Raw genomic sequence first — 15,638 nt, 5'->3', positions numbered from 1 at the left:
AATCTAGGTCTATTTTGGACACCCCTATCTTTGCAGCTTGGTCTACCTGATCATTGTTTTGGTGCTCCTCGGTGGCCCTACTCTGGGGTACATGGGCATCTACATGGCGGACTTTCACAGGTAGCCTCCCTACCCTGGTGGCAATGTTTTTCCACTCACCAGCAGCCCAAATTGGTTTCCCTCTACGTTGCCAGTTAGCCTTTTTCCACCTCTCCAGCCATCCCCACAGAGCATTGGCTACCATCCATGAATCAGTGTAGAGGTAGAGCTTTGGCCACTTCTCTCTCTCAGCAATGTCTAGGGCCAGTTGAACAGCTTTGAGTTCAGCAAATTGGCTTGATCCACCTTCTCCTTCGGTAGCTTGTGCAATCTGTCGTGTGGGGCTCCATACGGCTGCTTTCCACTTCCAGTTCATCCCTACAATGTGACAGGAACTGTCAGTGAAAAGAGCGTAGCGTGTTTCCTCTGGGGGCAGTTGGTTATAGGGAGGAGCCTCTTCAGCACGTGTCACTGGTTCTTGTTCCTCTTCATCTGTGACACCAAAATTCTCACCTTCGGGCCAATTTGTAATGACCTCCAAAATCCCAGGGCGATTCAGTTTACCTATACGGGCGCGCTGAGTGATGAGAGCAATCCACTTGCTCCATGTAGCACTGGTGGCATGGTGAGTGGAAGGAACCTTGCCTTTGAACATCCACCCCAGCATGGGTAGTCGGGGTGCCAGGAGGAGTTGTGCTTCAGTGCCTATTACCTCCGAAGCAGCCTGGACTCCTTCATAGGCAGCCAGGATTTCTTTCTCTGTTGGAGTATAGTTGGCTTCAGCCCCTCTGTAGCTTCGACTCCAAAATCCCAGTGGTCGACCCCGAGTCTCCTCAGGCACCTTCTGCCAAAGGCTCCAGGACAAGCCATGGTTCCCGGCTGCAGAGTAGAGCACATTCTTCACCTCTGGTCCTGTCCTCACTGGGCCAAGGGCAACTGCAAGAGCAATCTCCTGCTTGATCTGGACAAAGGCCTGTTGCTGCTCAGGGCCCCACTGGAAATCGTTCTTCTTGTGGGTGACCAGGTAGAGAGGGCTCACGATCTGACTGTACTCAGGAATATGCATCCTCCAAAAACCTATTGCACCCAAGAAAGCTTGTGTCTCTTTCTTATTGGTGGGTGGAGACATTGCTGTGATCTTGTTGATTACATCTGTAGGAATCTGACACTGTCCATCTTGCCACTTCATTCCCAGGAATTGAATCTCACGAGCTGGTCCCTTTACTTTGCTCTTTTTAATGGCAAAACCAGCTCCCAGGAGGATCTGGATGATTTCCTTCCCTTTCTCGAACACTTCCGCAGCTGTGTTCCCCCACACAATGATGTCATCAATATACTGCAGATGTTCTGGAGCCTCACCCTTTTCCAGTGCAGTCTGGATCAGTCCATGGCAGATGGTGGGGCTGTGCTTCCACCCCTGGGGCAGTCGGTTCCAGGTGTACTGCACTCCCCTCCATGTGAAGGCAAACTGAGGCCTGCATTCTGCTGCCAGAGGAATGGAGAAAAATGCATTGGCAATGTCTATAGTGGCGTACCACCTTGCTGCCTTGGACTCAAGCTCATACTGGAACTCTAATATGTCTGGCACAGCAGCACTCAGTGGTGGAGTCACTTCATTCAATGCACGATAGTCCATAGTCAATCTCCATTCTCCTTCAGATTTTCGCACAGGCCAGATGGGGCTGTTGAAGGGTGAGTGGGTCTTGCTGACCACCCTTTGGCTCTCCAGCTCTCGGATCATCTTATGGATGGGGATCACAGCATCTCGAGTGGTTCTATACTGCCGTCGATGCACTATGGAAGTGGCAATTAGCACTCGTTGCTCTTCTCCCGTCAGGCATCCTACTGCAGATGGATTCTCAGACAACCCAGGCAAGGTGTTCAATTGCTGGATGCCCTCTGTCTCTACAGCAGCTATTCCAAATGCCCATCTGAGTCCTTTTGGGTCTTTGAAGTACCCACTTCGAAGGTAGTCTATGCCCAAAATACATGGGGCCTCTGGGCCAGTCACAACAGGATGCTTCTTCCACTCATTTCCCGTTAGGCTCACATCAGCTTCCACCAAAGTGAAATCCTGGGATCCCCCTGTCAAACCAGCAATAGAAACAGGCTCTGTCCCCACATGTCTTGATGGGATTAATGTGCATTGCGCACCAGTATCGACCAAAGCTTTGTACTCTTGTGGTTCCGATGTGCCAGGCCAATGAATCCACACAGACCATAAAACACGGTTTTCCCTGGCCTCTACCTGGCTAGAGGCAGGGCCCCTCTAAGCCTGGTTATCATTCTTTCCCTGGGTGTATGTTTTGGATGTTCCTTCCAGGGGATCAGACATGTCATCATCATCATACCTGGCCGTTCTGCTATGGGCAACTGGAGCTGCTTTCCTCCTGGTGGCTTCCTTCAGTTCACGCACCTGTCATGCCAGAACAGCAGTAGGTTTCCTATCCCACCTTCTCATGTTTTCCCCACAATCACGCAGGTAAAACCACAGCTCAGCTCGTGGGGTGTACCTTCTCTCACCATCTGGGAAACGTCTGCCTTGGATACTGGAACCTCGGATCTGTACTGCTGAAATTTGGAGAAGGCCTTCTTTAATCTCCTCTCTAAGCTTCTTATGGTTCTCCTCTATCTTATCCTCTAAGTTCTGCAGACGTGTTTCTACCGCTGCGATTCTGGCATGTGTCGGGCCATGTACAGCATCTGCATATGCTCGGAGCTTCCTTGCCATGTCAAGCACAGTCTCACCCCTCTCATCCCTCTTCATGATGGCTAAGGCAGAAGCATATTCTTGTGGCCCAAGTCGTACGAGTTTTTGCCACATCACAGACGTGCATGGTACTAAGTCTGGGTTCCTAGTTGTTACATCATCTGAGAAGATAATCTCTGCCACGGCCATTTCTCTCAGGCGTTGGATCCCTTGCTCTATTGTCTTCCACTGAGTTTGCTGCATATAGAGATCATCTGCACACAGGTATCTTTCTGCTACACTTCTTAGGACCCATCCCAGAGGCTGTGAGAGTTAGCCCCACTCATCATTCCTTGGTCTATGGCAGGATCCTGTGACAGGGATCCCAAATGCCTGGCTTCAGTGCCATCCAAAATTGTAGCCTCGCCTGCAGCATCCCAGAGACGGACCAGCCAACTAATTATGGATTCATCAGACCTTCGAGTGTAATCCTTCCGTAGGCCACGAAGGTCCTTCAAGGAAAAGGACTCAATATTGGCATCTGATCTTACACCTGCTGCTTTGACTCCTGATTTTATGTCAGGAGGCACTGAGGTTCCTTCTCCTTCATCATCATCATCATCATCATCATCATCATCATCATCATCAATGTCCTGGGTTGACTATATGATGCTTTTATCCCCAATCGTCTCATTCTGTTTATGTTGAATAATAATAAGTTTTGTACCTTTAAGAGTGTTACAGAGAGTGAAGGGGGAGAGAGAAGAAGCGCGCAGTTTGTTTTCAGACACTGCACTCACTCCTCCTGACTGTGTTGTCTGCGGACAGACAGCGGGACAGAGAGCTCTTCTTTTGCTTTTTAGTTAGTGTTAGCTAGCTGGGGCAAAGAAGTTCCCTGGACTGTTTTTTTCCCTTTTCTTTGGACCTCTTGGAACTGCTCTGGACTGAACACCCAGGAGAGCACCGGCAGCTGCAGCTGTGGCCCACTGGGCCGGCCCTGGCCTGCGACAATTCCAGCACTGAGAGACTGATCAGAGACTGAGTGAGCTGCTGCTTGAACCCGGGGTTTTCTCAGTTTGTCATCTCTTTTAGAGTGGCAAGGGGTCTCATTGTTTTGATACTGTTTTGGTCTTATTGTTTAATAAACAGGGGTTTTTTTCCACCTTTCTCCAAGGAGGTATTTTTCTTTCCTCCCGGACCAGTTGGGGGGAGGAGCCGATTGGATCTGCTTTTCCCACCGGAGCTCCTTTGGGGGGATTCTTCCCCAAATTTGCTCTAAACCTGGACAATCATCCACTGGTCGATTGGTCTTGTCTGTGCATTTCCCACTCCTAGTGCTGGTAGCAACAGCCATGGGTTTAGCTGCTGGCTTCGAGCCTGGGCTGTTGGCTGCAGCCTGAGCCACCGGGACAGTTGCTGATTTACCTCCCTGCCCCCCTGCCTCTGTCTGCTGCCCGACAGGATCTAGCAGTGAGTGATGAGCACAAGCCAGGGCCCAGCTCACTGCAATGACCTTCCTCTCCTTAGGCTCATCCTGGTACTTCTCTTTCAGATATTTCCCCACCTCAGCTGGGTTCTGAATTTGTTCATGGGGAAAATCCCAGACTATAGGGTCAGAGAATTCCTTCAGGATTTGGCCCATATCCTCCCATTTCCCACACCACTTAGGATTTTCCACACCGGGGTCTACTCCTGAGTCAGGGCCTCATCAGCCCATCTAGAAATCTCAGCCCTCATCCTAGAGAAGCAGCAGGCTGTATAGAGGAAGGTTACCAGATTGAATACCAGGAAGATGGTTTCTTTAACATTGAGGGGAAACTGAACATCCTTCACTAGTGATGCAACTGATTCATAGGAGAAGGAGGAAAGCAGAGGCTGAAAAACCTCATTCCCTCCTGCTCCTCCTGCAACAAACTGGATGCATAACCATAGCCATGAACCATTCATACCTGGAGCAGACCCCAGCATGTTTATAAACTTCTTGCACATTATTGCCACCAAACCCAGCAGGATAGCTATTCTGGTCACAGCCCCTCTGATGTAAAAACTACGTATTAGGGGCAATACTAAAGCTATTTCTGGATAAGAAAATAAACCTAGGGACCAGAGAGGTATTAAAATCTCAAAAAACCCTAAGGACCAGAAATGCATGCAAACCTTCACCCCAATAGACATTATGAATCCAAAAAGCATGGCTATTAGCTGATTTAAATGAACACAGAGTAATAGCAACCAAATGCAGTCAAAACCGTGTTTTTCCACTCTCTCTTGAGCCCCACGTTTGGGCGCCAAAGATTTGTCCTGGTTTAGGGCAAATGTGTTAAAGAATCTGCAAAGGAGGGCCCCTCCAGAAAGCAAAACCCACACGGCCCCTCCCCCCAACCGGTTTGGGAAACAATTCCTTGGAGAGAGGTGGAAAGAACCTGTTTATTTGACTGGCCCAGCACACAAAATTAACAATACCCGATGACACCGCTCTGAAAAAGATGACAAAATCAGAAAGTCTCTTTCGGGGATGGTTGCTCTGTTCTCAGTCCCTCCGGTGCTGGGGCAGCTGCTGCAGCCGAACCTTCAGTGTTCCCGGGTCCTAGTCCGGAGCAGGTTCGAGATGGTCACAGAAACAGGAGAGGAGAAACAGTCCAGGAAGGAATTTGGACGGTTTAGCTAGAACTAGCTAATAAGCAGAGGCCAAAGCAGAGCAGAAGCGACAGCAGAAAAGAGAGCAAGCAAAGCAGCAAGCTGAAAGCAAGAAGTGAAAACAGCCCTATGTACTGCCCGTCTCTGTGTCCCTGATAAGAGAAACCCAAACAAAACTTCCACTCTTCAGAGCCGGTCTTAAAGGCACAGAACAGATGAATGGGGATACAAGCATCATAACGTCACCCCAGGACATTCCACCCCTTATCCCCATATCATCAACATACTACAACATATCATGCATTGTTCATACAAAATTTCCATCTGTTCCCCCAAAATTTATAAGCAATACCCATCATGCCTTCATCACATCCCCACACTGGACCACTGAATCCAGGCCCGATATTACAGAGCTGTAGGATTCCACCCTTTTCACTTTAGTCACTTAAAGCTCCATCTATCACTATCATCATAACATCACCCCAGAACACAGGTGCAGGACTTGGAATTAGCTACGGCCTTGTACTTTTGCAATCTCTAGTCAGGTAAAATCTCAACATTTCCCCCATTTTCTTTTGGAACAAGCAAAGTTCTATGGGCTAACTGCATCACTCTCTTTGCAATACAAGAATAGGCAATTCCAACAACTATTACATTACAAGCAGTATTCTCAGCTAGCAAGGTTTCTCTCTTACAAGGGATCTAAGCCAGGGAAACAAACCGAAAACACTATCACTATCTATAGAATATGCCATATGACAGATACAAAAAGGATTCTATGCTGCTACAAAGCTCAAATAAAACTCAGGTGTCCTAATACAACCTACAAAAAATAAGCTAAAGGAGCAACATGTGCGCTGGTTTCATCAGCGTCGATTGTCTGGTAAGTTTGCTTTCCATTCTCAAACAGCAGATATACTTCAAAGAGGAATGGCTCTACTCACAAATGCCTCTGATTGTCTCTTCTAACTAGAGTTTCTCTGATGTTCACGACAACACCCTGCGCACAAGTCATAAAATAAACGTCTAGCATAAATCTATCTAATATCACTTAAACCTAATGACACTTAAAACACTTAAACTTAAAATATTCAAACTTAACAGAACTTAACATCACTTAAACTTATCTTTACTTAAACTTAACAGAAATTAAACTCAACAGAACTTTAACTTAGCAGAACTTAAGTTTAACAGACCTTAAACGTAACAAAACATAACCTTAAGAGAACTCAACCGTCTTTAAATTCTACATAACATAAACCTAATATAATTTAAATGTAACAGAATCTAACTTCACCTAAACTTAATAACACTTGAACTTAACAGAAATGAAACTTAAAAATACTACTTAACTTTAACAGTATTTAACACTTAATGACAATTAATAGACAATTTAACTTAAACTATTTAGCAACGGATAGAACTTACTATGGAAACAGAATATAAAATAGAATTTACTATAACTTACTTACAAGCCTAACTCTAAACTACTAAGCTAAAACAACTTTCTTTGTGTGTTTGCTTCAGCATTTTTACACTTGAATGCACCTAAATATAAGGAGTTTGTTCAAGGTATACCTGTGGAAAAATTCTGTTGAATTCAGTGCTTGCTTTTTACATCTACTACATCTAAGCAAGGCCCAAAGAATGCAAAAGGCACACTTATTATATCTTACTTATACAATTGCTTTAACGCATCTTTAACATTTTTAAATTTTTCAGAATACAATTTCAGAGTTTGATGTTCCACCAACTGAGTTATCTGGGCTTCTGATGTTTAAAGTCTATGTTAATACAGGTGATTTTAAGGCAGCATAATGGATGCTAAGCCAAATCGGCCGAAATTTGGCCCAACGCATTCACCACACTGATTTCTCTTTCACAGTCTCTGCCAGGAAGCACAAAAAGTCTTTTTAACTTAGGTGAGGAGTGTCCTGATAGAAAAGCTCTTTGGTGTTGCTTATTTATCATCACTGGCCTCTTAACTGCTTCGTGCGCTGGAAAGGCTGGGCTCACGTGGACTCTCGAGTTGTCCCTGCCGCTGAGCGCTGGCCGGCAGCATCGAGCCTTGTGCACCGGAGACACTGTCTGTGGCGGCGCCGGCTGAGCCACCCAGCGATGCTTGCAGTCTGTTAAGGTACAGTCTGTTTAGGTTGCCAAGTCGAAATTCTCCCTCTGCCGGCCGTGGGGCAGAGGGAGAAGCGCTTGCGCTGGAAAAGCGTTTTGGTCCTGCGCCGCTTGTGTCGGAGCAGGGCAACCCCCCCGCGCTGGGCTTCCTGTTTCGGGAGACTCGCCGGCAGGCTGAATCACTGCTGGCGCCGGACGCAGCGCAGCATCTGCAGCGGCGCGGGTCACTCCACCCGTGGGGGGGCTCCGCTCCCCCCGCCGCTGCCGCCCGTGCCCGCTGCCACTCGGAGCCGCTGCTGCCACCTCAGGCGAGCCGCCTGCCGCGGCTGCTCCTCATGGTGCAGCGCCCATGCCGAGTTCGGAGTGGCACAGCCCCGCAGGCGCCCCGAGCCGCGGCTGCTGCCGCCATCACAGCAGGGTCGCTTTCCAGGGAAGAGGGAAGGGGCCAGATCCAGCTCCATGGGTCACTCAGGCGATGATTCCTGCCAGGATGAGAGACAGTCATGGTGTCACCCTGTCCCTGTCCCCATTCCACAGGATGGACATGGTTGGAGCCCATAGAGAGCAGTCCCTGCTCCAGAATCCCACACGATCCCACCCCAATTCATGGCCATGGTTGTTTCAGCAACTGCTGCAATCCTGCTCCATCCGTCCCACCCCATTCCACCCCATCCATCCTGCCCCAATCCTTCTCTGGAACCCCAACCTGATCCTGTTCCATTCCATCACACCTGATTCTTGTCTGGAATCTGGCCCTGATCCCACTCCATCCCTCCCACACCAATCCTGCTCCATCCATCCCTCCTGATCCCACTCCAGAATCCAGCCCCAATCCCACCTGATCGCACTCTAGACCTCTACCCTGATCCAGAATCCCTTCCCGATGCCAGTCTGTCCATCTTGCCTCAATCTCCTTCTGGAGTCCCACCCTCATCCCATGCTGTACCTGCAGTGGAGCCGTTCATTCCCATGTCTTTTCCTGCAAAAAGAGAAGATCCATGAGATTCTAGCACAGATCACACACCAGGATTAACCCCAGGATCCATCCTGGGATTCGCACAGAGGGGATCCAGAGCTGGATCCACCACTGGAACTCACCGGCTGCCTGGTTGTATCCCTTCCAGTCTCTCCTCCCTGTGGAAACAAAGTGGGATCAGCGTCAGTGGCACAGGATTCCCAGAACGGTGCTGGGTGGATCCATGTCCCTTCCCAACCCCCATCCCGTGTGTTACCGGATTGGAGCTTCCAGATGCCGAATCCGATGAGGACAATGAGGATGAGGATGGCAGCGATGACAGACACAGCGACCACCACAGTGAGATTCCCACCAGATGTCGGCTCTGGGAAACGCGGGATAGTGAGGAGGGCGAGGGGAATCCCCATTTGGGAATTCCAAATTCCCAATCCCCACATTCCCAGCCTCACCCCAAGCGAAGATCCCGGGCTCCGGCATTCCGGGATGCTCCACCCTGCACCGGTACTGCTCCCGCTCCTCCGGCAGCGCCTCGATCCTGGCCCAGGTGTGGAAGGTGCCGTCGCTGTTAGGAACGACCCCGCCCCACTCCGTCTCCTGATCCAAGGTTTCACCCCCCTTCATCCAGCTGACTGCGATGGTGTTGGGGTAGAATCCGTACGCGTGGCAGGACAGGGTCAGCGTCCCGTGTTCCTCTCTTCCGGACACGTGGACATCAGGGGGCTCTGGAATGGGATAATGGTGATAGACATCCATGGAATTCCCACTGGAATGGGTCTGGGGTGAGATCTGACAATAGAATTCCTACTGGAATGGGATGCAGGGGAGATCTGACCATGGAATTCCATGGGAACAGGATGGGGGGCAAGATCCGCCCATGGAATTCCATGGGAATGGGTTGGGGGCAAGATCTGCCCATGGAATTTCATAGGAATAGGATGGAAGTGAGATCTATCCATAGAATTCCCACAAGAATTCCCACGTTCCCAAGTCCTCCATCCCCAAATCCCAAATTCCCACAGGATTTCTGCTCCCACCTTTGCGCTCCAGCTCCTTCTGCCCATATCTGACGTATTTCCGGAGCCATTCCGGGCATTCGTGCTTCAGGTAATTCGTCCACCTCTCAGCCTCCCCTTCCTGTTCCCAGCGCCTCCTGGTGTTCTCAGCACCGCTGTCGGCTGGGATGAATCTCCCAGATTCCAGGTCAAAGGAGATGAAATCCCACCCCTCGTAGCCATCCCGGTAGGATCCACGGACGCTCCCATCGGACAGGAGCTCACAGCCATAAACCCACAGCCGTGTGTGGAGACCTGGGGGGATTGTACCCACAGAGACCCATGGAATTGTGTCCCAGCCCCACAGAGCCCCATTCCAGCCCTATGGAGCCCCAGAGTGTGAGGGAGACCCACAGAGACTCATCCCAGCCCCTTGGAGCCCCATGGATTCACATCCCAACCCCACAGATCCCACCCCAGCCCCATGGATCACAAGATATCCAATCCCAGCCTAATGGATCCCCATTTCAGCCCCTTGGAGCCCTGTGAGTCCACAACTGGAGACCTGCAGAACCCATCCCAGCCATTCAGTTCCCATTCCAGCCCCACAAATCCCATCCCAGCCCCATGGATTCATATCCCACTCCCATGGATCTAAACCCAGCCTCACAAATTCAATCCCAACCCCATGGATCCATATCCCAACCAATGGATCATGAGATATTCCATCCTAACCTAATGAATTCTCATTTCACCCCCTTGGAGCCCTGTAAGTCCACACCTGAGACCTATAGATCCCATTCCAGCCCCATGGATCCCCATACCAACCCTATGGATCCCAACCCAGCCCTACAGATCCCATCCCAGCCCCATGGATCACAAGCTATCCCATCCCAGTCTAAAGGATCCCCATTTCAACCCTCTGGAGCCCTGTGAATCCACACCTGAGACCTACAGTTCCTATCTCAGCCCCATGGATCCCAACCCAGCCCCACAAATCCTATCTCAGCCCCATGGATCCCAACCTGTGGATCACAAAATATCCCATCCCAACTTAATGGATCCCCATTTCAGCCCCTTGGAGTCCTGCGAATCCACACTGGGGACCTATAGATCACATCCCAGCCCATAAATCCTCATCCAAGCTCTACAGTTCCCATTCCAGCCCCACGAATCCACATCCCAACCCCATGAATCCAAACCCAGCCCCACAGATCCCATCCCAGCCCCATGGATCACAAGCTATCCCATCCCAGCCTAATGGATCCGCGTTTCAGCGCCTTGGAGCCCTGTGAATGCACACCTGAGACCTATAGATCCCAACCCAGTCCTATGGATCCTCACCCCAGTCCTACAGTTCCCATTCCAGCCCCACAGATCCCATCCTAGCCCCATGGATCCACATTCCACTCTCACAGATCCCACATCAGCCCCACACATCCCAACCCATGGATCACAAAATATTCTATCCCAACCTAATGGATGCCCATTTTCACTCTCTTCAAAACTTGTGAATTCACATGTGAGACCTACAGATCCCATTCCAGCACCACAGATCTCATTTCAGCCCCACAGATCCCATTCCAGCCCCACAGATCCCCCCACTCACCCCTGCTCTGGTTGTACCGCTCCCGGAATATCTCCAGGTCCCTGGCAGCCACGTGCTGGTTCCTCACACCAGTCTGGGTGTTCCTCTCCCAATATTCCGGATCAGCTGAATCCTTTACCCACTGCGTCAGTGGCTCTGCCCGGCCCCTCTCGCTGTCATAGCGTGTGAAGGGGATCCCATCCACAAACCCAATTTCCATGTACTGGGGGATTCCCGGGCTGGGCTCCGACACTGCCACAGTCAGGTAATGCAGGGAGTGGAGAATTGGGGGGACACGGAGATTTGAGGGGGTTGAGGGGGTCACGGATCAATGAAAGGGGAACTGGGAGAGCTGGAAAGGGGTTTGGGGATCCTGGGGCCAAGGAAAGGGTGTGCAGGGTGGGAGAGGTGGGATGGACAGGAAAGGGCCTACAGGGGATCCTGGTGTCCAGGAATGGGGGCTCGGGGGGTTCCAGGGTTATGGAATGGGAGGGGGGGGAGGCAGGGACTGGGAAAGTGGGATGGGGGTTCCAGAGGATCCCTGTGCCCAGGAAAGGGGTCCAGGGGTCCTCAGTGCTGAGGAAAGGGATCATAAGGTGTGGAGACCTGGGAATGGGAGGCTCAGGAGTCCTTGAAGCAGAGGAAAAGGGGGGGCTGGGGGCTGAGAAAAGCAGGAAAGGGGGTCCAGGGGGACTCAGGGTCAATGAAAAGGGAGGTCTGGGGACTGGGGAAGGCGGGATGGAAGAGAAACGGGGTGCAGGGGGGCGATTGGTACTGGATAAGGGGGTGCACGGAGGTCCCAGTGCCCAGAACTGAAAATTCAGGACCCCCAAGAACACCCCCCAGCAGGACACAGGGGGTGGAGAACTGGGGGGACGCAGAGATTGGGGGGTCTGGGGGCGTCCAAGGGTCAGGAAGCAGGACCAGGAGAGCCGGGAAGGGTCCAAAGTTCAAGGAAGGGACTGGGAGAGGCGGGATGGGGGATCCAGGGAGTCCCTGTGCCCACCAAAGGGGGTCCAGGTCCTGAAAAGCCCCGATACACCAGGTCCCCGGTGTTGAGGGCAGTGGGGTCTGGGAGCTGGGAAAGGCAGGAATGGGGGTTCAGGGGGTCTCTGGGCCACGGGAAGGGGGGTGTGGGGCTGGGAGAGGCGGGCGGATCCTGGGGACACAGTCTGGGAGACAGAAAAGTCTCCCAAGGGGAGATTCCAGGGAAATTCTAGGGAATACATCTGGATCCCACTGGATCCTCGCTGAGACCCCCTGGGACCCCGGGGGACCCTCTGGGACCCCTGGAACCCCTTCCAGGAAGCGCCAGGAATGGAGAATTGGAGGGAAACAGAAATTTGGGAGATCTGGGGATCCAAAAGCCGAGGAAAAGGGCGGGACTGGGGTCTGGGAAGGGCGGGATCGCCGGGAATGGGGGTGCAGGGGGTCCCGGAGCACTGATGGGGGTGCGGGGGGATCCCAGTCCCGGATTAGGGGGGGCAGGGGTTTCCCAGTGCTAAATAATGGGGGTTCAGAGGGGTTCTAGTGCCCAAAAATGGGGGTTCAGGGGATTTCCATGCCGCGGAATGCAGGTTCAGGGGGAATTTCATTCCCGGAATTCGGGATTTCAGGGTGTTTAGGTGCTTGAAACTGGCGTTTCCAGGGGCGCCGGTGACCAGAAATGGGGGTTCAGGGGGGTCCCGGTGCTGCCGAGGAGGGCACAGGGGGGTCGGGGTGGCTGGAAATGGGCGCTCAAGGGGGTCCGGGTGCTCAGGAATGGAGGCTCAGGGTGGACCCGGTGCCAGATAAGGGGGTACAGGGGGGTCTCGATGCTGGGGAAGGGGATTGAGGGGTGTCACAGGACCCAAAAAGGGGCTATGTGGGGTTTCTCTGTCCGGGAATGGAGGTTTAGGGGGTCTCGGTGCCCGAAAACTGCGGTACTGGGAGTGCCAGCGCCGGGGAAATGGGGTTAAGAGGGAGCCCCTTCCTGCGAATCAGGGTTCAGGGGGTCCTGGTGCCAGATCATGGCCTGGCTGGGAAGGGGGTCTCTGTTCATAGGAATAGGGGTTCAGGGGGCCCGGTGCCAATAAGGGGATGCCCAGGAAATGGGCTTCAGGGGGGTTCCCTTCCAGGATGCCTGAAAATCGAGATACAGGAGAGTTCCAGTGCCCAGAAATTGGGGTTGGGGGGGGTCCCGGTGCCCAGAAATTTGGGTTCATGGCAGTTTCCATGCCCGGGAATCAGGGTTCAGGGGGTTCCAGGCTCCAGATAAGGGGGTGCAGGGGATATCGGGGCTGGGGAAGGGGCACAGGGGGATCCCGATGCCCCGAAATGAGCGTTCAAGGGGGTCTCTGTGCCCTGGAAGGGGGGTTCGCCCGCAAATGGAAGTTCAGGGGTCCCCGTGCCCGGGAATTGCGGGTCAGGGGGGTCCCGGTACAGGGGCAGTCCCCGGTGCCCGGGCGGGTCCCGGAGCCGCAGCTTGGGAGACGCGAAAGTGACCGGGGCAGCGCGGGGAGGGGGAGGGGACAGAGCAAACCCTGGGAATTCCCCTGAAATCCCCGGGACCTGCCCGGATCCCCCGCAGGACGCGCAGGGGGTGGAGAACTGGGGGGACGCAGAGATTGGGGGGTCTGGGGGCGTCCAAGGGTCGGGAAAGAAAACCGGGAGAGCCGGGAAGGGTCCAAGGTTCAAGGAAGGGACTGGGAGCTGGGAAAAGCAGGAATGGGGCTCCAGGGGGTCCCTGGGTCACGGGAAATGGGGTCTGGGGCTGGGAGAGGCGGGCGGATCCCGGGGACGCAGCCTGGGAGGCGCGAAAGCGAGACGGGGAAAAGGGGAATTCCAGGGAATTCATCTGGATCCCGCTGGATCCTCGCTGAGACCCCCTGGGACCCTTTGGGACCCCTGAACCCCTTCCAGGAAGCGCCTCGGAGAACTGGGGGGGCCCGGGGGGGGTCCCAGTTCCCAAACATTGGGGTTCAGGGGGTTCCTGCGCCGGGAAATGCGGGTTCAGGGGGAGTTTCCTTCCCGGAATTCGGGGTTCCAGGGGGTCCCGGTGCCCGAAAATTGGGGTTCCAGGAGCGCCGGTGACCGAAAATGGGGGTTCAGGGGGGCCTGGTGCCAGATGAGGGGGTACAGGGGGGTCGAGGTGGCCGGAAATGGGCGCTCAAGGGGGTCCGCGTTCTCAGGAATGGGGGTTCAGAGGGGTTTTCCAGCCCAGAAATGGGGGTTCAAGGGGGTCTCGGTGCCAGATCAGGGTGTACAGGGGCGTCCCGGTTCAGGAAAAGGGGATTGCTGGGGGTCACAGGACGGAAAATGGGGGTTCCGGGGCGTCCTGGTACCCACGAATGGAGGATTAGGAGGTTCCCGGTGCCTGGGAATTGCGGTTCAGGGGGGTCCTGCTGACTAGAAATGGGGGTTCAGGGGGTCTTGGTGCCAGATGAGGGGGTGCAGGGGGGTCCCGGTGCTGGGGAAGGTGAATGAGGGGGATCACAGGACCCAAAATGGGGGTTCAGGGGAGTTCCCCTGCCCGGCAATGGAGGTTTAGAGGGTTCCCGGTGCCCGGAAATGGAAGTTCCGTAAGGTCCCGGTGCCCGAGAATTGCGGTTCAGTGGGGTCCCGGTTTCGGGGGGTCCCACTCACCTTTGGTCGCGCCCCCCGGGTTCCCCAGGAGCCCCAGGAGCCCCCAGAGCACCCCCAGCCCCAGCGCTGGAGCCATCGCAGCCGTCCCCGATCGCGGCTGTGGCGCTGCTGGAGAGACGCGAAAGCGAAAGTGCCCGAGGAGCGCGGGGGGAGGGGAAAAGGGGGAGGGGAAAAGGGGAATTCCAGGCAATTCACCTGGATCCCCTCCTGGCCCCCCCTCTGGATCCCTCGGGATCCGCCTGGGACCCTCCAGGGCCGCGCCCTGCGGAACCCCCGGACCGGGCTGTGCTGAACTCCCGGCCCTGCGCTCAAACTCTGCCCGGACCCCGCTGGGCTCGGCCCAAAGCCGGGCAAGCACCGCGAGCAGCGGAGCCAATTTTTCCTGCGGGTGCGGGTCCCACCCCCGGCGGAGCAGGGCTGGGCGCTGGGACCCGAGCCCTGATTCCCAATCTCCTTCTCTTTCTCTCTGCTGTTCTCTCCCTTTCCTTTGGGGGATCACAAATCCCAGAGCGGCCGCAGAGCCCCGTGTCCAGGCCGGGTTTCCCAGCAAAGGGAGGCTGGGGCTGAGGTGCCCCGGGCTGGCCGAGAATGGGGGCCCGGGGGTCCCCGGGGTCACGAAAACGGGGGATCCAGGGGCTGGGAGAGGAGGATACTCGGGAAAGGGGGTGCAGGGGGGTGTTGGTGCAGGGTAAGAAGGTGCAGGGGGTGTTGGTGCAGGATAAGGGGGTGCAGGGAGGTGTTGGTGCAGGATAAGGGGGTGCAGGGGAGTCCCAGTGCCCGGGAATGGGGGCAGGGAAGTCAGAATCTGGGAAACGGCAGCAGCTGCTGGGGAGGGACTGAGATGGACTGGGATGGACTGGGACAGATTGGGAAAAGAACTCACTGGGAGCAGAGCTGGGGTACCAGGGATCATACTGGGATGTACTGGGACCACACTGATGGCTACTGGGCGTAACTGGGAACACA

General features: G+C 54.0%; 2 protein-coding genes across 3 annotated transcripts in view; both read right to left on the bottom strand.

Moving 5' to 3' along the window:
• LOC102065444 (class I histocompatibility antigen, F10 alpha chain-like) overlaps positions 1-15,638 on the bottom strand; it is a 469,176-nt gene that overhangs the window by 106,875 nt on the left and 346,663 nt on the right. The gene's annotated exons all lie outside the window — the stretch shown is intronic.
• Positions 7,823-11,322, bottom strand: LOC102074812 (class I histocompatibility antigen, F10 alpha chain-like). Its single transcript, XM_074530014.1, has 7 exons — positions 11,070-11,322; positions 9,503-9,775; positions 8,918-9,190; positions 8,725-8,832; positions 8,591-8,626; positions 8,439-8,471; positions 7,823-7,974 (listed from the first exon to the last, which is right to left on the bottom strand). Exons 1-7 carry the CDS (start codon positions 11,266-11,268, stop codon positions 7,961-7,963), a joined length of 936 nt encoding a protein of 311 aa, XP_074386115.1. The 5' UTR covers positions 11,269-11,322; the 3' UTR covers positions 7,823-7,960.

The sequence above is a fragment of the Zonotrichia albicollis genome, chromosome 31, assembly GCF_047830755.1.
Source record: "Zonotrichia albicollis isolate bZonAlb1 chromosome 31, bZonAlb1.hap1, whole genome shotgun sequence".
NCBI lineage: Eukaryota > Metazoa > Chordata > Aves > Passeriformes > Passerellidae > Zonotrichia > Zonotrichia albicollis.
This window is presented reverse-complemented; position numbering and strand designations above follow the sequence as displayed.